Source organism: Aythya fuligula, chromosome 10, assembly GCF_009819795.1.
Source record: "Aythya fuligula isolate bAytFul2 chromosome 10, bAytFul2.pri, whole genome shotgun sequence".
NCBI classification, from domain to species: Eukaryota; Metazoa; Chordata; class Aves; order Anseriformes; family Anatidae; genus Aythya; species Aythya fuligula.
The window spans coordinates 4,516,190-4,542,902 of NC_045568.1; the positions used below are offsets into that span (position 1 = coordinate 4,516,190).

The window sequence follows — 26,713 nt, forward strand, 5'->3', positions numbered from 1 at the left end:
TCTTGGGTTTGCCCACAAATGATGGGCCTAATTCTTGCTTACACAAAGACTTTTCTAAAGAGCTGTATCAGTGTAAAATTACAGGTAGGCACAAATATTATCAGACCTGACTTGTCTAACTTTTAAGGAAGTTTTTCTCACAGGAAGTTTCACTAATCTGTGATTCAATTTTACTATTATTTTGCTGCTGCCTTGGGAGTACAGAATCAAACATAATACTTAAAATATTTCCCTAGAAATGCTTAAGGAGAAAGATTTTTATTTTTAAGTTGAAAATTTAACTGCATGCTTAACCAACTTCAGTGAAGCAGTGAAGCAATCATACTGGACAAGCAATTTTAAGAAATAAGATAGTTAAAAAAAATTAATTTTGAAAATACTGCCAACAATTTCATGATATAGATATTTTTAATATTAAAAGTAAATTGTAAATGTGTCTTTATAAACAATATGCATAAAATAGATCTACTATACTAAGTTCTCTCTTTTTTAAATGCTGTTTCACAGTAATTTCTTAGGTATGCAAAGTTTTCCCTCAAAGAAATAGTGCAATCTGAAGAACATACATTATGTCAGCGGATTAGAACTACTATCATCATTAATACAAGTCTTTATAGATTTCTTGTAGGAGTGGATGAAGACTCATATCTGTCTCCGTTTTCTTTATTATTTGCAACAGCTGCACGTGTTCCGTTACAATCTGTCTGAGGTCCGTCATTTTCTGAAGCAATTTGGCAAACAGCTGTGATGACTCTGGATGATTCAGTTTCAGCTGGAGCTCCAAAGCTTGCAGCAGATTGTCTTGTATATCTTCAATGGGCTTCACATTTAACAAACCTGGGCGGTCTAGAAAAAAAACAAAAAAACAAAAAAACAAAAAGAGCTTTACATTTATGAATAATATGGAAACACCAATCTCATTTATTAAATTCTTAAATATTTCTTAGTATATTAAACATTTACAGATAACACTGACAACTGTTTGACAGCTTATTGTACATGTACTTATTTGTAAGATTTTGCTAGAATTTGCTAAAAGTATTAAAACTAGTCTTAGAAACTGTTCAAGGATTTCTGTGGTGCATTCAGGGATAGGTTTATACAATACTGAAATGCATTTTTTCCTGGTAAACTTGGAGTGTCTATGGGAAAGAACAGTGAGATATACTTGGAAGATAAATCGTCTGTACCAGGTAATTCAATTTATGAAAATCAACATATACTCAAGCAGATTTGCATGTAGTTGCTACCATTAAGAGTGTTTACTTTTAAGGTGTATGCTAGCTTATTAAAAGAAAAAAAAAAAAAAGCATAAATTCAACTTCTGTGAGAGACATATTCCATGACTGAGTACAGCTCTGGACAGACGCAGTCATACTAACCAGAAAAATAAAAATCACAGGTTCAGGTCTTCTCCGCACCCAAGTTCCACTTGCTATTAAGAAATCTCATCATAGCTTTTACATTCAGTTTAGCCACATATGCTTATAGCAGCGGAAAACTGATAGATGTGGCAGAAAATGACTTCTCAGGGCTCATGCCATCTGAGCCTTCTCCTCCATAAGGAGGAATCTAGGATGGATGTTTACAACCAAAATCAGCTACTTGCACTGCCACAGCTGTGAGTCCAGGATTTTCTTTGGCATATTATTTGAAAAGAAGCAAATCTTTCCTCATCAACCATTATTATCTTTCAAATAATAGCTGTTCTGTTATTTCTGTCTGCCCGCGAGTATCTTCTTAAGTGGTTGTCATTATTATTTAACATAATTCTTTATTTTTTTTCTAACTTGAAGTAAGTTATTTAATTCTATAGCCATGAAAGCAAAGGTTGCTTAACATTATGAAATCCTCACATCTACTGGGTAAGGCATCCTGATTATCAAGAGTATTCCATGAGAAAAAGTCAATAATTTAAATAACATTTTCTGTGTAGCCATGAAATCAATTTAATAGGTTGATCAATAAAAAGTAATGCCTATAGCTAGCCTTAAGTTACTTTCCTAAGGAAATATTTCCCTTTCAGAAAGGTCAGGAGGTTGATCTACATTCAACATTTTAAAAATAGGCTGTTATTTCCTATGATCTTAGTAACCTTTCTATGCATCCAGTTCTACTATATAACCTTGGCTTGTGTTGTATACTAGAAAAAAGTCTGGGAGAAAAACAAAATTATTTATAAATACTTTGGGGTTTTACCTAAAGGAGAAAAAATTGCAGTGTAAACTAAAAGGCAAAGCTGGCATGGAAACAAACGAGTAGGCAAACCATGAATACATTTAAGTCACTAATTAGGAAAGGGCAGCTAAATCAAAGAAGCAAGATTTGGAGATTTTGGGAATTTTGGGAATAATGGCAAGTTTGAACATGGAGCTTGGTATTTCTTTGACTGTGGTTTAATGATGTGACTACCTTCTGCCGTAAGTGACTAGACTCTGTGACCCACAATACTTTTTTCCCTCTGGTATTTCATGCTAATAAGCCATTCTTGTTTTCCAGAGGTCACTTATTTACACCATTCAACTGATAATACTATAAAATATGGTTCAGAAAGTCTGCAAGCAAATATAAGCAAGCAGGAAACTGGTTCCAAACAAACTGTTTCCAAAGCTTCTTTTTATTAATTTACTTTGGCAATATAACTAAGGCACTTCTAAAAATACTTAGAGCATTTCTAATAAATTGTAGATATTTATTTTTAGATTACATGTGCTGCAAAATCTAGTTGCTTTCTTTATATCTTTCAGAAACTTCCCAACTTGAAGTACTTAAAAACTGACAATTTTGGCTTTGGGTTGCGATAGCTTTAAATTTTACTTCTGTGTTGCAGATGAACTCTGAACTAGCTGGGTATGACTCAGTGTACAGCGATATAAAAATCAAGAAGCACAAAGACTGTGGCCTTGATTTCCTCTGAGATTAATCTCCATTTGCCCCCTGCTTCTTTTGTGGTGGGAATTTTTAGGGTGTGAGTTTTTCAGAAGTGAAACCTAATTCAAGCACTGCGCTCCCCAGTGCAATTTTTAGAGCGCAGGGAGCAAACCCAGAAGATCAGCATCGAGACTGGAACTTTTCAGAGAGCCCCTCAAATTTGGGTGCCCTCGGTCAGTTGAAGTTCAGTGAGACTTAAGTGCCTAACATTCTTAAGGTCCTTTGAAAAACCCAGTCTAATGGTTTTATAATGACCCAGTGGAACTACAGTCTGAAAAGATGACTATGACAAAAGCCTAGGAGATCATAAGATGTTATTTTTAAATAGGCCAAATCAGGAGGAAGGAAAATTCCCATTGAAGGCAAGTGAGATTTTTCATGAATGAGAACTTCAGGATATGGACATTATTTTTTTGGGTGTTGACAGTTCGCTATACTTTCTCAGTAAAAATTTCTTACAGAGGAAAATGCTGTTTCTGTTCCAAGAAACATATCTAAATGAGCAAAGAAGGAAATAAGAGGCAAAAGCTTTATTTCAAGCTGTTGGCAAATACTTCAAGTTGTTCTGATGCTTTTAAATGTATATGCTGCAGACTCATTGGGTTACAAGAGGAAAAGATGTATTTTGTGCAGGAGGGAGAATGTGAATGTATGAAGCTCCAGGTAGACATGGCATGTGGAAAAAAATACAAAGGAAATGATTAGCAGTAAGACTCAAGAAAAATTCAGCTTGGGAATAGGGAGAAAGAGAAATGGGAGGAAACTAGAGGAGACATTGTGGTGGAGGCCTCTGAAGAAGACAGAACCTAATATGCTGTTTGAAAGCTCCTGGAGAAAATGGCAATGTGAACTGAGGAGGGATGTGAAAGAGAAACAATTGAGTTGTAGAAGGACATTCTTATGATAAAATGAAATTAGGTTACAGAAGGCCAAAGGACAGGTAATTGATGTGATTAAGGTCAGAGATGACAGTGAATTGGAAACCATTTTTATGCCTCTGATAAACAAGATCAATTTATTGATTTTTTTTTTCCTGTGTGCTGTTTGCTACGTGCCTTTAATCCTTTCAGACTAAGAGAGTACCATGTTTCCCTTTTTATTATTACTTTTTTACTCAGTTTTTCTTTAGGTTTTCATTCATTGTCATATTTGCTGTTTCATTTGAACATTCTGCAGGAAGCTGTTTAAAACTAAAAAAGAAAAATGTTCACAGTGACTGGGAAAGACTAATAACCCCTTAGTGTTGGGTGTCAACAGCATGACTTTGTATAAATTTATGTCTTATACTGTATCAGGGAAAAATATTTTGTTTGATATTTACTTACAGATTTGGATGCTTTTTTCATGTTCCTAACAGTAACTGTAACTTTTCCTGTTCCTCACACATGAAATTGCTATCTACATGCTTTTATCCATGCCTTTATATTTTATTATCTTCAACAAAGAGAATTTTGCATTTAAATATACATTCTAATATCTTACTGTGATAAAACAGGCAAAGATATGGCTGAACCAAACAACTGCACTACTTTTTTTTGCTGAGGCAGATATGACTTGGCAGTTTGAGTTTTTCTTCCGAGACAGTCACATGTACTGTAGTCACCAGAATTGTGGTTCAAAGCCCACAGTGATTATCTGCATGGCTTGCTCTGATTAGGAAGTATTTTCTTGTTGTTGTTGTTGTTCTAACAGGTTTGCTAGAGCAGGATTTGTGTAAGAGTCAAATACGGACCATTTCTAGGTACTATTCAGTGATAAAACTTCACCTTTTTTTGACCTCAGATTGTAGCAAAATTATTGAACGCAATATTTAAACAAGCCTCAGTTATTCACAGCTCAAGGTTCACTGTAAAGAACACACTCACTCAGAGACCAGAAAAAGTGAATATAGCAGCATTTCTGAATTGCAATACTGGTTTGTGTGTTGAGAGAGCCTGGGTCCTCACAGGCATACCCTGTCACAATTCCCCAGCACCACTATATGCTGAACACTGTATAAGATACTGTACAGGAGTGCAGGTCCATCCATAATATATAAACATGCTATAGAATTACCTTTTAAGTTTTCCCTTACTTTTTTTTTGAGTGAGTTTATTCTACCTATAAATGTGTATCAAGCCCAGTAGGTCTTGGACAAACCCAAACATTCACCTCATTCTCCTTAAATCTTCTTCTTGCGATAGATTTCATTTTCACCTCAGTGGTACATAGCATTTTTTAAGATGCTCCAAGTTCTTTAACATTTTTACCACGATGGCTGCTACTAACTGAGGAAATGCCTCAGTGGCACAGAGGTATACAAGAGGGAGGAAAAATATCTCCATGAAAAATGTTTTCCTTATCTCATTTTACCGAAGTGTATTTTTCAAAGCTACTATAACTAAAAGAACGCTGTAATAAAAGTTTGGCATTGCTGTTAATGGCATAAAGTATTTCTTTCATTAGAACAAGGTAATGTCTTGCTGTTCACACACAATTTTATACTGCTGAGACAGAGATACTAAGAGTATTAGGATTTGTTTGTATTTACAGAAATATTTTAAAGCAAAATATACAGATATCAAGAACAAACTTCAGCTTTGCAATAACAAGTTCACAGTAACATTTGGAATCACTGAGACAGCGTGGCTGCACCGAGCACCTCGGAAACAATCAAATGGTTGTGGAAGTGGGAGTGCTTTCATTTTGTTGCTATTACAGCTAATTTGTCAGCTTCTTGTTACTGCTACATATACTACAACAGCAACTATTTTGATATCAAAAGGTTGAACTGTTTTATCGGATTTGTGACAAATTTCACTTCATAATGAAAAGCTTTCTACATGTAATATTCCAGCTGGAATTCTCTTTCTCTTTCCCTTTCCTTTTCTCTTTAAAGCTGCATAGGAGATAGCACTCATGGAGACGGCAGCACCAGCATCAATTTGATGAGGAATGACAAATTCACTTTCAGCTAGGATTATTTTCTGTTTCGCTAACTGGTTTTCTTTTTAGGATATTTGTACACAGGATTTCTTGCAGTGACTTAAACATAACGGTATTACTGTAGCTACTAAAGTCTTTGAGGTAATATGTACTGGCTTTAAAATCCTATTTTCAATGATATTGTCCTGTTTTGATATTCACAAAGTTCTTACAGAAAAAAAAAAAAAAAAAAAAAAAGAGTATCTAAGACATCTGAGAAACTGGTTTTCTGTTCCAGACCACGGAATATATACAGTTCAATACATGTAGCATCTGGCTTTAAATTAAATGATAAAAACTATTCTCTAATTGTCAGCAAAGCTTAATTGCTTTCAAAATATAATCTCAGTTTGTACAAATAACTATCATCCTTTTTTGAAAAAAAATAAGTTCTGAATAAAGACAGTGAGGGATTTTTGGTATCACAAAATTAAAGAATTTTTCTAGATAAGTCTCATATATATATATTTATGGAATGTATTTACTACAGAGTTATTTAAGAACTAATTGGTAAAATTCAGAAATTATTCTTAAAAAAAATTATTGATAAAACTGGTTCAGAGAAGTCTTTTTTTTTTTTTCCTGATCATTGTCCTCCTGAGATCTAAAATGTATGATTAGTTACATCATACCTATTTCCTCTAATGTAAACCAAACATCACTGAAGTATAGCAGATCTAGTTTTGCAGATTGCAAGTTCCCTTTTTTCAATTAGGATTGCATTTTAAGAGGCCTGTTTCTCATCTGTTAAATTTCATTATATTAGAAAATGCAAAATACTGGCATGTTTTGTGTAGTGCCCTAATAGGCTTGTATAATTTCTCCTCCCCCATCAAAGTCAACCAAAAATACACCAGTAACATATTTTCCTTTACTGAATTAATTCAGAGTCTTCAGGGATCATCGTGTTCAAAGGTTTGCACGAGAAAATGTCTTCTGGGAACGGTACTTGTTTGAAGTGGATTTAGTTGGTCTAATAACCCATACTGTGATACTACATTTTTACTGAATGAAACACAATGCCAGAAGTAATTTTCTGTGAATTTAAATGTATAGGAAGCTATGCATAACAAGCAATGCACTCTCAACAGGATGTTTCATTTTAGAACAATAGCATGTGGTTGTTGTGTTTGATTGCTTAAACATAATTTAATAATAAAATACTCTGCATTGCTCTGTGGAGGATCTGAATTCAGAACATTCAGCACATTCCTCTCATTGATATCTGCACCACCGGTCTAAGCCAAGATACACACAGATCAGTTGGGTAAAATTTTCTTTGTGCGACATCACTAAGTTGATAGTATTGACCAAAGTAAAAGAACTTCAATCTGACGTGAAATGTATATCTGATATCACAGATTCTTGGTGGGAAGGATTCTAAGTGAACTAAATCTGGGTAGCTAAGTCCCAAAATAGCTGTATAACCTCAGAATCAGATAAAACATAGTAACTTTCTCTGACATAAGCTGAAAATTCACTGCCTTTTAAAGAAGTGTTAGAATTAATGTAGGTTGATACATGGACTTTTAGATTCATGTTTCACTCAAAGTATAAACATTAATATAAACAGAGCAGCTTAGGAAATGTGAATAGAGTGGACACACAATGCCTGTTTCTCTGAGGCATTTTTCAGAGCATCATTTTCCTGAGAAATGCATTCTTTTTTTTTTTTCCTTTCCCTCTTCAAGGCAAACAAAACCTTGTGTGAATGAAAAAACCCAAACCAATAAAAAACCCATCGCAATCCTGCAAGCCAAATGCCACATCTATTTTGAAATTTTTATGGAGTCAAAGTTATTTGTGTACAATTAGCAAGCCACACAGTCTAATTGCAGGTTTAAAAAATCCTCATGCAGAAGTTAAACTTTCAGAAAGTCTTGCCAATGAAATTCCACCCCCCTCCCTCCCTCTTTTTTTCAGAAATACAGTCCTGATTTTGTTTTTGTCTTTTAACTAAATTACTTGCTGATCCAGCAGATGTTTACAGCTCCAACACTAATATCAGGTCATTTACTTTTTCGGTTTCTGCCCAAAACTGAAGAAGTGGTAAACAACACCAAGAAAGCTGAAAGCTAACCAAGAAGTACCTGTAAATAAACTCACTCCCATCCTTTACTGCTGAGCACTTTCCTGTTTGGACAGGAATTTAAAGCATCGATTCTATTATATAAAATATCATTAAATAAGACAGCGCTTACCTCCGCTTAGTATAATGACAGCTATAAATATTGCTAGGTCACTGTCATCTAATTCCAGTGCATTGAACTTCACAGCGAACTCAAACTTGGGCTCCATAAAGTCACAAAAAGGTTTTCTCAGGCTCTTCAGAAACTCCCGTGTCATGAAACCTTGTCCATCAGATATAAGAACTCCATCTTTATTCATCAGAGAAGCCAGGAGAGTATATATGATCTCATGGACACCGTATTTCAGGAGAGTTACTTGATCATTCAGGTCAAGATTCACAAAGCCTGGAATGTTCTTGGCAAATTCTGTGATCTCCTGCACTGCCTCCACAGAGCGAAACTGACATCGCTGGAAAATGCGAATTGCTACCTCTTTGTTCTGCTCCTGCAGCGGTGACACATGCTTACACTTGATCTGATCTTCTCCCATCATTAAAGAGTTCATGTCATAAATAACAAATGGCTAAAAATAAAAGGAAAAGAAAAGTTACTTTTACATTTTTTCTATGACCATTTGACTTATGAGAAACTGAATTATAATTCGTCAGAAAACTCTTAGGAATGTCTGAGAAGTGTATCAAGGTTAGGTGCTTTGGGGTTAAACCTTCATAAACCAATTAAAGTAAATATCCTCATAATGTTAAAATGACTTACAGAAAATACAAGTAGTTCCTAAGGATTTCTCATGCTCTATGAATGCAAATGCTAAAAATAGGACTTTGGGTGACATTTTTCTTAACTAGAAGGGCAGGAAGGTAGGAATAGATGATTAATATAAATAATTTTTCATTAATATTAATAAATAATTAGAATATTCATGACACTCCCTTCACTTTACAGAAGTTCTGTAATAACAGAATTCAAAGTTTGGAATACTTATTAACAAACAAAAATGTTAATGCTTTTACATGAATTTTGCTTTCTTATATTAAATATATTTATTATATCTCTTATATTAAATATAATCTTGTCAGTATACAATGACATGTCTGCGTTTCTGCTGACACAACTTTTTTTTGTGGAAAGATATAGGATGTTCATATTTTGATTACTTCATATGCTGTTACGTTCAAGTTCTAGAAAGTACTGTAAGTACTATAAAATTTATGGTATTATCTGATAAATTCAACCTTTCACTGCTAATTGCTTTAAAAATAACAAAGTTAGGATGTGTTATGTTTAAAACTTGTCTCTGAGGAAGAGATCACAAATAACATGATACAATGCAGCAGCACAATACAGAACACAGGAATGAGTTTGACTGTGAAATAAATGCAACTGGAATAAATCAATTTTGAAAACAGATGAGAAAAGTAACTTTTAAGAAAAAGAAAACTTTTCTTTTCAACAATCTGTTTCAGGATTTGCAGAAGTATCCTCTGGTTTTAAAGAAATGGTTAATTGAGGATTTCTTGAATTTATCTGAAGAACCTTTTCCATAGAGAATAAATAACTAAACAGTTCAATGCTGCTTTGAACAAATACCTACTGACATTAATATGCTTGTTAACATGCCCGATTAATTAAAATACAAGGAATTACACACCAACAATTGGACTAGAGAAGTACATTTTAAAATTTAAAATCCTTTATGATTACAGATTCTATTGCCTTGTGGGTGCTCATTCTTAAGATTTCGTATTCACTTTAAGCTGTAGAAAAGATTAGAAAATAACCTAAGACAACCTGTACAAGGGCAGTAGTCCTCTCTCATAGAATTAGCTTGTGGAACCTTCTAATATTCTATTCCAAATTCATTAAACCAGTTTTTCAGTCTACTCAGTGCCAAATTCTTAAGTTGAACACAGATCTCCAACCCGCTTTCGCTAGGAAGAGAGGGAGGGATGACAGCTGTCATAGCTTTGCCTTTAACTGATACAGCTGCTTAGAAGACAAAAGGTCTATCTGTGAACTCAAATAATAGTATCCACACAAGAGGATTTCAGTTTCTAAACTCTTTTAGTTAACTCAATATTCTGCTGCTTACAGGACCAATGAAATTAGTGCTTGCACAGTAACCACAGGCAATCATAGCTCCAAACCATGAGTTTCAGTCAAATACAGTGTTTTTTCCACTTGCACTAGGATTTCAGTGTGAAACTGAAAAAATAAACACACAGCCAGCAGGATAAGGTATTTTTCAAGTTGGGGTGCTTTTTTGTCAGCAGAAAAAAAATATTCTCTATACAGTTGCACATATGTATATGCATGCATATGCATACGTAAAGCACTGCTATAAAAAGACTGAGGGGAGGCTTTTAAAAATGTATATTTTAGTACTGGTAGGTCTTTCCTTTCTATTCTTTCTATAAAATCCTAAGTGGCAGCATCAGTACAAGAAAAATTTGTCTATTCTAAGCATGTATATGTGCTTTAGAATGACCATATTATACCATCATTCTATTGACATTAGGAGATGACAATCAAGAGTTAAAAGTCATTTAAAAAAAAGTTCAGATGAACATTGTGACTAAAATCTTATGTCAAATGAGCACTTTATATCCCAAAAGAGGATGAATTACTTACCCAGTAATTTTAATTCTGACATACTGACTTAATATATCTGATCATTTTTCAATTGATGCAGTCTAACAGTCTAAGGTCGAGATAGATTTAAGACACCACACTTAATAGGTGGCATTAACTCATAAAACCTATTAATTTGAATGACAATGCAATGAACTGATTATTACTGGCTACCTTACCCTTAAAACTTGCAAAACATTCTTATTCACTGTTAAAATACTTGGTGTTTGTGTGATGAAGAAGCAGGAAATCAGGTTATCTTCTCTGTACTTAAATTTAAAGAATCCAGTACAAGAAGCAATAGAATCTCCTAGCACAGTCATTCTGCTTCTGAATAAAGAAATTTCCTTGCAACTTCCTTCCCATATGAATTCTCCTATTATGTATAAAATAGATGGAGAGAATCTTTTGGGGGGATATATCTGTGCTTCTTGCTCAAATGATAAATTTGACTTTTCTTTTGGCTGTGATATTCACTTAGCAGAGGGATTTCTTGTGCCTAATGAATGCTCATCTGTGATTGATCTTGTCTTCTCTCCTTTTCGCTCTGCCAATCACATCTATAATCACTACAGCATAGTATGAAGCTTATGATGAACTTGTAGTACTACAGGTGTACAGTGGGCAGCTGCAGAAAGAATAAGCCTCCTGGTGACATTTTTATGATGAAGGGCAATAAACTAGACATATGATTACACACTCCACTTCTATTATGTTTCCCAATGCAGATACCTAGTTACATTGAACTGCTGCATTAATTCTTTCTCAGAAAACTGTTTCTAGTATGGAGAGGAAAAGGATTGTGGAAAGACTCTGAAAAAGCAATGATCCTTAAGTGGATTTAGTGTATCAGCTTACTGCACAATAAATAAGCTACGGTAGTTCAAACTTTATATACTCCATAATGATTAGTTACTCAAATTGCAAGTATCTAAATTTGTATCACCATATCTAAAGTTTGTTTTTTTTTTTTTTTTTAATTCTTCAACCAAATTAGAGACAATGTTAAAATTATGATTTTAACTGCCCTTAGAAAGACAGACCAACAAAAAACAAATCCTCTCCTACCTTTGAAATTTACAAAGAATATTAAATACAGTCTTTGTTGTAATCCTGGCAATAAAATTTCTGCCAATCATTTCAGAAAATGTCAAACAGTTAGTTTTGGAAAAGCTATTTTTATCTTTAGTTTCTAAAATAGTGATAACATTTTTTTAAAAAACTACCACAATTATCAGATCTTACTTGTCCTTCTTTCCACTGATACCAAAAGTTAGGTACTGCCAGTGAAGTTTCCAAAGTTTCCACAAATACATGTATCTCTCTATTCCTTACTTTTCAAAGTTCAGTTTGTATCAGCATAGAATACTGATCTGATACACAATAATCCAGTTAAAAGCAGGAAGTCATCAGAGCACCATAAGTATCGTAGTTAAGGTTACTGATGCTGATGGTACTGTGAATCATTTGACACTTACGAAAAGGATATTCCTTTGAATAGAGCCAGTACTGATAATATTTTATGATGCTATGCTATGATACGGATGCTTGAAGAATATAGCAACAAACTGCTGACAGCTAGATAGCCACCTTAAACAGATAGTGTGGAAGATAACCTCTGATAAAGGAGAAGGAAAACGGGAAGAATGGATCAGAGAATACAAAAAGGTTAAGATGACCTTCAAATTCTTGTACTGGTTTCAAGTATTTTATTAGGTGAACTTGGAGTTTTTTCAAATAATGTTTACTTATCCTATCTAAAAACATTTCCTGTGTTTCAGACACAGCTTGAAACATGCAACTGCCAACAGCAAAGTTTTTTTTTTTTTTAAAAGATGTGTTGTCAATGTGGTAAATCATTTACTCAAAAGAAATAAAAAAAAAAAACAACAACAACAAAACAAAACAGAGGGAACTAACTGATTTGTCTGTCGTTTTTCCTGTCAAGATCGCCCTCGCCTTGGCTTTAGTCAGAGGGAAGGACTTTATGTATGAGTCATACAAGTGCTTGGCAAGTGCTCGCAGATCAGCAGATTCAGGGTTTAGCTGGTCGATGTCGCTGGAAATCTCTGCCAGAAGCTTCTCCTTCTCCGCTTGTGGCATTCGCCCAAACCTGATGGCTGAAAAAGATGACAAGTAATTTTCATAGTTATAGTGTATATGCATATTTTAATAGCGCTTTTTTTTCTGCCACCTTTATTATAAGTTCTTCATTTTTTTAATTAAAATAGTAGGTAGGCAAGTAAGACTAAGATGATTCTATCCAGTATTATGGGCAACCTACTGAAGTACTTCAAACATATGCAAACAAACCAGTCTCAAAGAGGAAATAATCCGTGTCCAAACAGTAAGATTACAGTAACTTGCTTAGAAATGCAAAACTATTAGTTCACCTGACAGACAGAATTGGTGAAAACCACTGATTCTACCTCCAATCTAAATAAAATGTAAAGAATCTTTAAGGTATTAAAATTCAGTTGGCCTAAGGTAGGAAAGAGTGTTCAGCCTTGCATGGTTTTGGGCAAACCACCATGTGGATCTCAGCTTCTTCATTTGTTTAGAAAAAAAAACACCCACATACCTTGCAGGAATAGATTCCTAAATAGTACAACAGACCTTAAGTTAGCAAGCAATATAAAATGTTACCAAAATAATTAAGGAATGGGAAAGAAGGTTGTACAGGGAATAAAATAGGAAAAGGCTGAGTTCTTCACGGTGACCCTACATACATGCTGTACTGACAGAACAGGAAATGGTTCTGCCTAGTCATATGATCTCACAATTGCTCTACACAAATGTAAGGCAGGTGCTAAAAATTGTAGTTTTCACCTACATACTTAATAGTCAAGGCAGTGCTTATACTTACGGAGATTGACTTGGAAAATATTTCAAGTGAGCCATCCAGATCAAAGCTGACTTATCATATCATATTTCAGTAACCAGGATTTATTTTATAGTAAGAAAATAAAGCAGAGCAACAGAGCATCAAAACAAAAAAACAGAAGGAAAAAATAAAGGTTTGCATTTTAGCCTTAGGAGGAAAGAGAAGTATTATAAATATTTTTTCAGTGGTTAGTGTCTTTCCTGGTTAAAGAAAAATTGCTCTTAAAAACATACATATGAATTGTTATACTTGGGATGTTTATTTTGGAAATCATCAGCCATTTTCCTGTTTTGAGGATGCTGGCAGTGTGCTGATAAACAAAAATGACACTTTTTTGTGAGAATAAATAATTGTGTTAAAAAAAACCATGCAACATATAGCATTTAGTATATTGATCATTTCTCCTATTTCATAGTATTCTTTATTTTTATTTGTTTGTATGCTTATTTTTTTTTACAACTCTACTACATTTTCCTTTCAGTATACTTAGTCTCTGAATGATGTTGCATATTTCATATTTTTGGGGCATTTTTTGAGCTTATGTGTCAGAATAAAAATCAGCATGAAAGAAAATCTGGTTCAACAGGAACAAATTAACATTTATTTTTTTCCTGTAAATGTATGTTGCTTATAATTTTTTCATGAAGGAAATTTTGAATGATTGCCAGATGATATTTGTTTTGGACCATATATACCATGGTACTTTTTTTTTTTTTTCCTCTCATGGGGAACACTAAGTACTCTTAGTCAGCTACTAACAATAGTTTTCAGTGAGACATCACTGCCAGCCCTCCTTATTTCTGAGAGCAAAATAATTACAGAAAAATGATGAACTTAGTTTATGAGACATACGGTAATGGCTCAAAGAGACTACCAGCATTCTGTTAAGATATCAATGTGAATGGATGTCAAAGTTAGTGATGTATAAAAATTGATATAAAACAAAAGGAGTTCATATTTGTACTTAGTGTAACCTAAATAAAATGATGAGAACATTCAGCACGACTACCAAGGAATTAATTCAACCATATAGGCTTCAATGAACTCTGCAAATCAAGAACATTTTGTGGTCATTTTGCAGTTAAATGGATTCTATCACTGTTCAAAATTCTTATTTGTTGTTAACAGAAACCGTTCCTTGATTATTTTTTTTTTTTAAATACACATGAAAGTTGGTAAAATTGAACCCATTATACTAATATCTGCATGTTAGATATTGAAAATATAAGCCAAAAGAAATAGGAAGCATTTAATGAAGTAAACACAGTGAAAACTCACTGACAACACTGGATAGCATTTACAGATTTTTGGTGATATATAAGGATAAAAAATAAATAGAATTTATTTATAATAAATATATATATTTATTTATAAAATAAATATTTTTTAAAAAAATAATCAAATTATTATCACCATAATAAAGCTAAAATATATTACTGCATACATATCATAAGTAGTCGTTAAAAAGACAAACAACTACATGTGTTGTCAAGAAGGTGTTAAAAATAATATAGCCAATAAAAGCGTTGAAGTTTAATTAGTTCATATCAAACAGAGCTATACATTCGTTACATTTTTATTTTAATTATAAATTATTATGTTCTTCATTAAACCTTGTTTCAGATTTAAAATCGTAAAATTTGTAACATTCATGGTATTATATTTTATGATTAATTTGTTAAATCTGTATTTATGTAATACCTTCATCAATGGAAAAAATCTTGTGATACTTTAATGCTTCATATTGGTTTCTTGCCAACACATTCGGCTCCTTCTCAACATCTTTTTTTTTTTGATGACGAATTTGCAAACTGAAATCTTAAGTGAAGTCTAGCAAGACTTGTCAGACTATTACAGTAAACTTTCTAATTTGGAAGGCAAAGCAAGGCAAATATTAGCTTCATATAAAGGACTCTTAATAAAAAGGGGAGATCAGAGTTGCTAATGTCTATAAAATGTTGATTGCTCCCTGAAATATATGGAGTGCAATTTAGTACGACCTGAGGACTTCTTCACACATAGTAAGAAATACTTAACAATTCTAAGAAACATGTCCTTTGAGAGATTTCATAATCCTATCATGAGCTAGGTGCTTTTGACTAGATTTTCTTTTTTTAATGATAAATTCTACTTGTAAAGTATTTTGATATTTTATATTGAATTAAGGAAATTTATGGTATTATTTATAATAACATTATCTTTGCAATAAATCATGTATTCTTAATAGTCTGATTCTATATACTAATTCTGTACATACTATGGAAATGAAGCTTGACGAAACACCAGTATAAAACATGATTCTGATGTGGACCCATTCTTGACAGTCATAGTTTGCAGAAGCAAGCTTATAATCTAGAATTTCACTATCACAAGACCCCCAAGATTATTTTTACGAACAAGGGATAAAAAATGGACAGTATATTGCTTTTCCTTCCTATCTTTTAATATTAACTTAGCTCTAAAATAATTTATACGCTTCCCCAAGGCATTAAAAACAATAGGAATTTCCACTTTCTTTTTCTTTACTGGAAAATTCTTGACGATATACCACAGCGTGTACACAAACTATGCCACTGATTACTGGAATAGAATTGTTTGATAGAGAGATTTTATTAAAGCAATCAGGGGTTTTCAAAACAGACTCTTTTGTCATTAGAGAATAACTAAGAGGTATATATGTATTCTTTTAAATAACAGAGTCCAAACGGGTAACATTTTGCTGCAAATTCAAAAATGGGTGAATATAATAACGCCTTTTTTTGTTGTTCTTTTGTTTTTTTTTTTTTCCAACTACATTTCTATAAGTCACCAAAATGTCTGGGGGTGGGGATTAGCAGAGTGGTATTAGTTTCTTTTTTAAAACTTGTGGCAGTTTTCCACAGAACTGTATTATTGAACAGATAATGCTACGATAAAATAGGCTTACTTTTAGCTTAGAGTATAAAATGACAGCATAGTATGTACAGTTTCTACATATGCCTTGTATCCTATACTCTGAATACTCTGCATTTTCTCATCTTGCTGAGTCTCTTAGAAAGTAAATTACAGTATTCATGCCTGCAGTTTGGTATTGTTTAACAGCAACCTATCAACAATTTGTTATTTAGCATTTACAACAACACTCTATAGAATTTATAATAAAAGGCAATTTACACTGTATTTGTTTTCCTTATGGAAAACAAGATAACTAGGGGTGTTCCAGAATCATGTTTCCAGTGTGTTAACATCCAACAAAGGATAACCAATTACCTTTGCAAAGTAGACTTGTGTTATAATCCCTAGTGCTTCTAATACAAAACTATTTCCATTACTTTATAGATTGCATTGGAGATCATCACACATTTATTTACTCTTAATAGTTCTAAGTCTTCTACTTAGCCAAGAGAGAGAGAGAGAGAGAGAGAGAAATAGGACTGCCAAAGGTAGCATTGAATTATGTAACAAGCCTTTTTGTTAAAATGCTGAGGACATTACTTTGAAAGGAAATTAATACATATTGCTATATGGCCACCTAGGTTATAAGCATTAATTTATATTCTTGAATGTTTGTATGCTATATTCAGAATTGACTTAGATATCGCAAAGCTTACTCATATCATAGAAAGCTATTATATCAAATGTTAAATCAGTTATCAAAGAATGCACTAGCTCTTTAGCTAATCAAAGTGGTATAGCAAAGCTCTCCTTTACTGACTTAAAAAAAACAATACTCTGACCTAAAACAAGCCACCTGAGCAGGCTTGCCAGCTATCAGATTACATCTATCAGTGCAACAAAACAGCCAGTAATATCAGCAGAGTTTGCATTTACCTGATAGGACCAAGTCTTCTTCTAAATAGGTGAATTTACTTCAAGAGTGGAAATGGGATCTTACTGTTGTCTGTACTATATTCACCTTTAGGGTCTATCTTGTTGCCTGTCATCGTAATAGTGAACTTTTATGTAAAATAATTAAGCAGTGATAAAATCCTTCAGAAAGATGCCATTTTTGTCATGTTTGGCATGTGAAAATTGTGCTTGGAGTAAAGTTTGCTATCTTTCTTTTTAAAATATTTTTAGGAGATGAATTGTATGTTTATTAGTAATCTGTTACTCCCACATGTTTCTTTCTTTCTAAATGTGTGTTTTTAGGACGGATTAATAACAGTGATCCACCTTTAAATGCTGTCTGTACACAGTAGGCTAGTCATTGTTTATTGGCATGGAATACAAATTTGAGTCAAAATTCAGTTTCGTGGTACTAGCCTGGAAGTTTCCTTTTGGAGAAGTCATTGTCTTTGTTTTCAGGGGACTGAGATAAAAGTCAGGAAAAGGTCAGTGGGTTTATGGAAGGAATGTGGGAAACAGCAGTGGGACTTTGGGTGAGAGAAGTAGGAGGGATTGGTAATCTTTGTGGAGGTTAGGGTAGAAAAAGGAGAGTTCACAGGGTGGATAAGAAGAGTTCACAGCATTTCTGGTGGCTGAGAAAATTTTCAGGGATCTGTAAATGGGTGACAGGTTCTTCTTCCTTTTCTGCACCACCTTCCTATGACCCTGGCTTCACCTTCTATTTCTCTGGACCACTTATCCTCTTTGCTACTCTATCTTCCCTCTCCTGCATGCCATAGTATAGTCTTTGTCTTTCTGTGGAAAAAAACACTTATCCTTATGCCACATTTTATGACTTGAAGAAGTCTCTATGACAGCTTCTAGACTACTCTCTGTAGCACTCTGCTCTTCTGATTGTCTAGATTAGGGATTTTTTGGAGCACAAATGAGTTCCCATATTGATGATAAATTCAGTTTCTTTCACTGAAGAACAGCAGACAGTCAGTGCAGAAACCTTGCTGAGTTTACTTGAAGCATGTGCCCAGATTCAGCAATTCAGTGCTCCCAGAAATTGTAATACAGACATATTGCCATGTGGGCTCATTTGTCCAGTACATTAGCTAGCTCTATATAAATAGTATTTTTAGTGTAAGAGAAAAAATTAATAGCATTTCCAAAAGGAAAGAACAAAACTTTTTCTTAGTGGCACTTCAGAATACAATCTGAGCAATTGAGGGTTAAATGCAGAGCAGCACTGTGGCTAGAGAAGGAAAGGAAAACAATATCCAAAGCATGAGAACACTACTGTCTTTCTTAACCTTCAGCCAAGTGGTATGTAGCATTTATACATGAAAAAATGTGACTGTTAGCTGCTAAGTGTCTCCTTGCATTCTCCCCCCGCCTTTTTTTTTTTTATTTTTTTTTTTATTTTTAAGTGCCCTAACTATTCATTTTGCAATAATATGTCTATGAAAAGAGAGTCATAGATTGGAGCCCTCCGGCACAAATAGTCCACATTCTGATTCCAAGAATGTAAAGTTCAGATGGTTTCACTATCCAAGTGGACAAACTTTAATCTGTGGATGTAACAGTAGAATCTGTCTCAGTGCCACTGACAACTTCCAGTGTTGCATTTCTGCATGCTTCTTTATAGAGACTCATGTCTTCACAGGCAAAATTTAGTTCTTTTTTAGAAATTTGTTTTTAAATGATGGAGGGGGCAGGTATGGTTTCATACAATCTGGAGCAAGCAAAAAATGCAAATGTAGAAGCCAATACCTGAGTATAAGCACTACTAAATCCCTGCTAAGTGAACTGGTGGCAAAAGTCAATTAAAGCATTCTTTCAAGCCCTGGGGGAAATGGCAAAACCATACCTCACTCCTGCCCCTCATAACCACGGTCCCTGCTGGTGCCACAGGTTCTTCCTTGCTGTGGCTGACCAGGAAGAAATAGCAGGTGAAGCACTCATTTTAAAAATATTTCCTGGGACTTTTACATTGTAAAGCCCGAGAGAATGATCTTGGCCTTCCCCTTCTTGATAGCACTGGACATGGTTCACATTGTGGAAGCCATGCTGCTAGTTTATGAAAGAATTTGGCATGCACCTTGAAAATAGTAATAATAAACTCCCCTGAACTACTATAAAAATACCCACAGTAGCATTTCAAAATTAGTTTTATTTTTAAGAGTTACTGTTACATCCCAGGAACTTGAAAACCATATTTTCTATTAGCAAAACATTTCCCATACCATTTTACATTCACTGAAGTAATAACTTCACAAACCACAGTTCAGCTTCCCTCTTGGGGACAACACACTTATTTTTTCATACTGAAAATAATGAAAGTTCTAAAAAAGCCACAGAGAAATTATTTTCCCAGTCATGCTTGCAATTCTTTACCCTTAGAATTACATAAGTCTCTATGTTATGACATTTAATTCCTGTTTCTACTCAACTTTGCCAAAGCGAGGCAGCAAAGAATCTTCATTATGTCTTTCTGTCCAAACATTCACAAATAAGTATTTCCACATGAGTTGATATGTTAATTTTAAAATTCAGTGGGATTTTCTTCTATATCTTATGCAAGAGAGCAGTATTGTGATATGCTTAATGCTATCTGCTTACCTATTGTAAAGAAGGCAATCACAGAACCATACACAATTGCATACAGTTTTGCAAGCTAAGACTACAACATATAGTAAATGGAAATGCTGCTTACACAGGTCACAGATGGGAGGGCATATTCACCTCTGGATGGTGGAGAGGTCAGACAGTGCATAGTACACAGGAATCACAGCTATACACACTAATATGATGAAAGGCCAACAGCTGAATGAGCATGCTGAGAAACACTACGCTCCTACTTACCACACATTGGAATCTATGCCCAGATGTGGGTATCCTAAGGGAGGAGGAGGACAGTTTTTTTTTAAACCAGTACAGCGTATGGCCCATTCATTCAAATATGTTGTGCTCTAGTATGAGGAAGTATTAACTTAGTGATGTTAACTGCCCTGGAAAAGCATTCTCTGCATCAAATTCAAGTTGCTGTTATTCACAAACTTTCGGTAAATTCTCCACTTCATTCTTCATAACTAAGTTAAGTTTTTGACTTACAGGAAAATGATACTAAGCTACAGTATGGAACAGAGCCTTACCAGAAAATAAGACCATGACCTGAAAAATAACAATTACACTAGGAATATGTTCATGAAGAATAACTTACAATGTAATGAGCAAGAATAATGGAGAGTAAAACCAACTTGTTCATTATATTATGTATTATATTGCTAAATGCAGATCTCTACCTATCTTATTTTTATATTCAGCAATCTCCAATTATATACATAGCCTGCTAAACAAAGAGGCAATCTTTCTGATACATATTTCTAAACTGCCTGGTGTAGAGAAACAGAAGACTGTAGAAGTTACAGCATCACATTAAGTAATCATATATATGCTTCATATTTGAGAAGAAACATTATTGTTTTAAAACATGCCATGTACACTCACCATTGTGTGACATTCCAACAGCAAGGCATTTCTGAAATCTGCAGTACTGACATTTATTTCTGCTTTTTTTATGGATGCGACAATTAAGATCACACCTGTCATAAATTAGCTTTAATCTGATGGTTCTTCGAAAAAAGCCCTGTAGCAAACATAAAAACATGTAAAAGGAGAGAAGAAACATTGCCAGTGTCACTGTCTTCTGTAAGTATACAAACATGTTTCTACACAAACACTGAGCCTAAATTTGTTTTAAATAGGCAATGCCATGATCACACCATCTGCGTAGCAGCATGCTCCTAATCTGAATTTATTAGCTATTTTCAAATCAGTTTGATAGAAAAGTGTCTCAAAAAGCTATGGAAACTAATAGGGATCTACTGGTTTGAAAGGATCCTAGGAACATAAGTTGAGAGCACTACAGAAGTACTGAGCATGAAGAATACCATGCCAACAGAAGCAAGGCTTGATTTGTTCAGTTGCTCATGAAACAATTGGATATAAAGTGAACATAACATTTTAAAAAATTAAAGCTCACTATGTAGGAAAACAATGTAGTTCACAGTGTAGGAAAAGTGTTATAAATGACCACAAACCAAAAATTCTGCAAAGAGCAGTTGGATCTCAAGTATATAAAAAGGTTATGGGTTTGCTACTTATTTAGATTGTCTTTCCCACATATTTCTTTATTCTATTTTAATTATTTGTTTTCCTTTTTGAGCTCGAGTGCTTACAGAGAATTTGTTTTCCTTTATTTATTCTATTTCTTTTTGTTTGCACAATGCTAAATTAATTTTCCAATATAAATTTCAGTGTTCTATCTTCTAGGTTCTTTTATTTTCTAGTTTGTTCCTACTTTTTGGATTTTACAAGTTTGCAAAGTACATTGGCTCATGAAAAATCCAAAAACTTGGTGCCAAACTCATGGTAATTATTACTCAAGTCTTATGAAGACAGAAACCATTATGTAAATTCAGAGTTCTGTCTTTTGACAGTCTACAGGTGCTTTCTGAGATCCATGATAAGTAGCTAATAAAGTTTATCTGAATTTATCATAATTAGTTCCTTGTAACTTTATCCTCGTAGAATAATACTAACAATAAAAACAATATTGACTCTTATTTATATAGTTCAGTGCAATGTAAGTAATCAACAACATACTTACTGCTTTAAGTATGTTCCTCATTCAGTGCTATAATTTTTAGTTAAGGTCTGCATTGGATCTTTACTATCACTTATTTTCCTCAAGAGATTGAAAATAAGGATGATGTGAATTTAAACTCAATGAATTGTTAATAATTCCTATCTCCAGTGTTTCTTTTCTCATTCTTGAGGATAGTCAATTCTTATACCATTCACTTTCCTTTATTTGTTAAAGACACTAAGTATCAGTGACATCAAAAGTAGTCAATGGTGTTTTAAAGCAGAAAGCCAATTTCTTTAACATCATTAGACATTTCTGTAATCACCTAGAAATATAAATTGAGTAAAAAAACTCTAATCAGATTCTGTTAACAATAGAACCTGAATTTTAAATTGCTAGGAGTATTGAGCTTTGGAATTCAGCATGAGTCTACTTTTGCTGCATTTTATGAATTCAAATTCTACAAGTGATCTCCAAGACAGCAAGAATGAAATATAACTGCATAATTGACAAAAGTAGAAGAAATGCACAATAAAAATCAAATACATCAGTAATATAATTAATAAAAAATACAATATTTTAGTCTCTCACTTATTAAATTATAAAGTATTTACATTGTATACAGAACAATTTAATTTTAAAAAGATTTAAAACTCTTTTTTAAAAAACATACCCCTCTAATTTTACCAAATGATTATTTAGATGAAAATTGTATCAAATCTTACTTCAGAGAAAACACATTTGTAACTACCTACCTTACAACCTTCACATGCATGCACACCATAATGAAATCCAGAGGCCTTGTCCCCACACACACGACATTCAATAGCCATAAGGGAGTTGGAAGACTCTTCATGAGGTTTATTGTACAACTGAACTTTTTCTGAAAAATAGGGTGGGGAAGGAGGCTCCATTTTGATTGCACCTGCATATAAAGGAGATTTAAATGATAGACTCAAAGTATAATTAAATAGATAGTAGAAGAAGCAGCAAGAAATAATCACAAGCAATCACAGTAATTATAGTCAGATTCATAGGTGTGCTTCATAATACAAAATGACAAGTAGTAAACAAAGGAAACTAAACCGTAAGCAGATATTTCACTGGTAGTACATGGGCTGAAAAACGTTGAAGAGGCAGATTCTGATGGAGAAACCGTGTTACAGATCCAGTTTTCAGAACTGTAGCGTTGAGTGATTTGAAGATGGAGATTCAAAAAAATATATATATGAAAACCTTATTCTCAAAAGGGCTTATGCCTTTTCCCAGTATCTAATTACATTGTATTACTTTAAGGTGTTCAGTACAACTGCAGGGAGAAGAACTGGAGTCTCTAATCTCATAAAAGTAGTCTAAGTATCTAACAGGCCCACATTTAAAAATTTGGATATTTAAAGAAATTAATCACTCTCCTGTGAACACTGTTCCACTTTGGATGCAGTCTAGAGATTAATTTTCTCTTCTGAAAATTTCTAATTATTGAAACAGCACTTTGTAGTATTAAACAAGTTCAAACAAACAAACATGATATTTTTAAATCCGTCATGACCCGTCACAGAAGAAAGCTGTGACATTTGACACTATAATATTACATCAGATCACAGCTCAGGAATTATACAACATACATAAGTATTATAAAAGGTGAATGCTTTGTTTTCTAGCTGGCTCCACAACTTAAACTAGAAAGTTTTCTTTCATATAGAAACTGGGAAGAAAAGAAAGCACAAAATTATCTGAGTAAAGATCAAGATGATTTGGTGTACCTAAACTCTACTGGACTCTCTAGTTTGTTGTTAAAATGTTATGGAAATTTCTAATCAAACAAAAGGAAAATAAGTTATTAGCTGTAAAAATGTATTTTAATTCACTTCATAAATAACCCAGAAGTATATAGCACCTGCTTCTCTACTACCACCAAAACTAAATACCACAATTTTCCTATCAAGAATTCCCTGAAATAATTATTGTATAGTTTTCTACAAACAAAAGTGATGTCAGTGGATCTTTAAAAAAGTTCCAGGCACAGCAACCTTTAATCTTACTATCAGTAGGAATGCAGTAGTAACTTATTTAAGAATAGGCCACTTCCTTTCTTAAGGAAGTGTATTTTTTATATAACTGGGGAAAGAGGGGCTTTTTTAGGGGCGTATAAATAATACTAGCTCACAAAGCTTCAAGGTTATGTCTGCATTAGGAACACTGATAAATATAGCCAATATTTCTATTCCATCGGTTTCTTACCTTGTTCAGAATTCAAAAGCTGCATGTATTATTAATTAATATGCTGTGTATGCATGTTTAAAAAAAACAAAAAACAAAAAAACAAAAAAACACCATCCAAGATATTTATTTTGCATTGATTTTAATATAGACATTTTACACACAAGAGATATGAATAGGAAACTGAAGGTTTCATAAAAAAGAGTGGGATTCATGTGATTAATAAAAATAGTTTATGGTCATTTTAGATAGTATATGATAGCTTGCGTAGTCTCTAACTGCTGCTCTGAAAGGGTGAAGGTGTGCTACGTGTATTCCATCTTTCCTACCAGCCCTGTCAGAATAGCTTTTGGACATCTTTTTGTTGACACAGGGTATCTGCATCTGGGCATATTAATTCATCTAATTTCTACTGTTGGTAGCATATTTTCAAGAGCATAAAGCAAATGTGAACATGAAGAAATAATGGAAAATAAAAAGCATACTTTGGCAATCCTGGAGCTTGATATCATATTTATAATCAATGCTTGTCTGATCAGTTCTTGCAAGAGGAATATCTTCATAGTGTGGTGAAGAAATGCTTGAAAAATCAACAGTGGTAAATGGTTTTATGTCAAAAGAATGTGTATGATCATCCATCGCAGACAGATCCACTGGGCTAATTCCAAAATTAATGGGCCAAAACGGCATTTCTGTGTCAACCATTGTAATGCCTGAAAGCAAGAAAAGAAACAAACATTTTAAAAGAAGATAGTTATTTCTGTAATGAGTTTGGGTCCTAGCAGAGGCCCCATTGTCTCACGTCCAAAGTGTTGAGGTGCAAACTCACAATCTTGTGCAGGTTTTAGGGAAAAGTTTAGTCCCATCCATCTTTTTGCTTGAGTTTGTCATCACATAGTGCATTAGTCTGTTTAGAAATACTGCACAGATAACACTGGGCAGTTAACCCACCTTTGAGGTTCTTCTTAGAAAGGCTCTAATGTCATATGTCATAAGAAAAAATGAGATTTGTTGGGATCCAAAGCTTAGGCTACCCTTAGAACAGAATGGCTAGTCATAGGTATGCTACTATACTAGAGTGATCTAATCTGCACTTCAAAAGGCAGCAGAGACAACTTGTGGGGCAAAGAACAATGGTAGTTAGATTCACAAAAAAATGACAAAAATATACATAGAAAAAATAATCTAAACAATTCTAGATGGCCAGATGAAATTCAATTCCATTTTAATAGCATAATTTTGTACACTTATGTACTTTAGTAGGCATGCAAGTTATTAAAAAAATAATTGTGTGAAATTAAAATACAACTGGAAACAATTTTCACCATTTTTACATGTATGGATTACTTTGACTTTAATTTCATCTCTCTATAACACAAAAATGAACAGTTAGAAATTTTAGACAATTGATTTTTTGCTTTTGCAAATTCTCATCATCATTTTTCCTATGTGTGAAAATGTGTGAAAATCTTAAGGCTTTTCATACTAAGAAAAAGAAAAGTAGTTAGCATTAAATAACGGTGCATTTACTCCAAAAAAAAAAAAATAAATCAGAAATACCTGAAATCTTTAGCTGGGCAAGTATGTTTTATCCCAGAATCTTAAACCTAAGGCTCAAGGAAAATTATTTTAGTACGTTCTAAATCCCATAGGTATTTATGGAGTTCTTGAAAGCAGTAAACCAATAAAAAGCTTCAATCTATGAAAATCTTCAGCAAATTGAGTAAATTTAGATTGAGATATAAAATGTTTATTTGAGTCCTCTTCTGACAGTTGGCTGAATCGGAATCCTTGATTTAGACATATTTCAACTATGAAAAACTTTGTATTCCAGTGAATGTTTCATAACTAGCATTCGTCTTTAATTTTCCTCGACTTATAAAAAGGACGTTTTAATCTAAAAATAGAATAGACAATATGGAACTGAAATAACTTGGTCACTTTGGCTGTTTAATTTGGACTTCAGACCCATCAATTAAGTGGCTGCTAACCTCTAGATAACAGAAACTTTGATTTGATCTACTTTGTATTACTCAAAACTACTCTGTCACACTGCCAAATCTGTTGTTGCAAAATGAATATAATGGAGCAAACCTGCTCTGTTACTTTGAGATGATCCCTTATTTCTAGAGGGCTATAAATAAGTGCCACAGTGACTGTCCTCCCCTATCTACTGTGCTAAGGTAGCAATTTCTGGACATGGACATAGCTCTTTCCCCAGAAAAGCTACTACCATTTTTTCTCCTTTTAGGGCTTGCAGAACAACCTTGAACACTGATATCAGCTGCTGTAAGATGTTTCTTGTTCTTAAGTTTCAGATAAGAAATTCTGACTGCAGTGTGAACGGAAGTGTTGCTACTGTATTACACACTCCATAACATACGTGTTATCTCTAGTAGAGCAAAACGGCACCCTATAGCTCATTCATACTGCCATGCCTATCACTACGTCCCTACTAACATAGAGTTCTGTAGAGCAAATGGTGTTTAAGGATAAACTTTTGGCTAGGTTCACCTCACACTCAGCCAACTGTCT

General features: G+C 33.7%; 1 protein-coding gene across 1 annotated transcript in view; it reads right to left on the reverse strand.

Moving 5' to 3' along the window:
* Positions 1-488: 488 nt before the first annotated feature.
* PPARG (peroxisome proliferator activated receptor gamma) overlaps positions 489-26,713 on the reverse strand; it is a 37,686-nt gene continuing 11,461 nt past the window's right edge. The window contains exons 2-7 of the mRNA XM_032194125.1: positions 24,664-24,891; positions 22,714-22,883; positions 20,818-20,956; positions 12,531-12,730; positions 8,097-8,547; positions 489-846 (exon numbers count right to left, since the gene is read on the reverse strand). Coding sequence (XP_032050016.1) covers positions 599-846; positions 8,097-8,547; positions 12,531-12,730; positions 20,818-20,956; positions 22,714-22,883; positions 24,664-24,883 — 1,428 coding nt within the window. The 5' untranslated portion in view covers positions 24,884-24,891 and the 3' untranslated portion in view covers positions 489-598. The remainder of the gene's footprint in view (positions 847-8,096; positions 8,548-12,530; positions 12,731-20,817; positions 20,957-22,713; positions 22,884-24,663; positions 24,892-26,713) is intronic.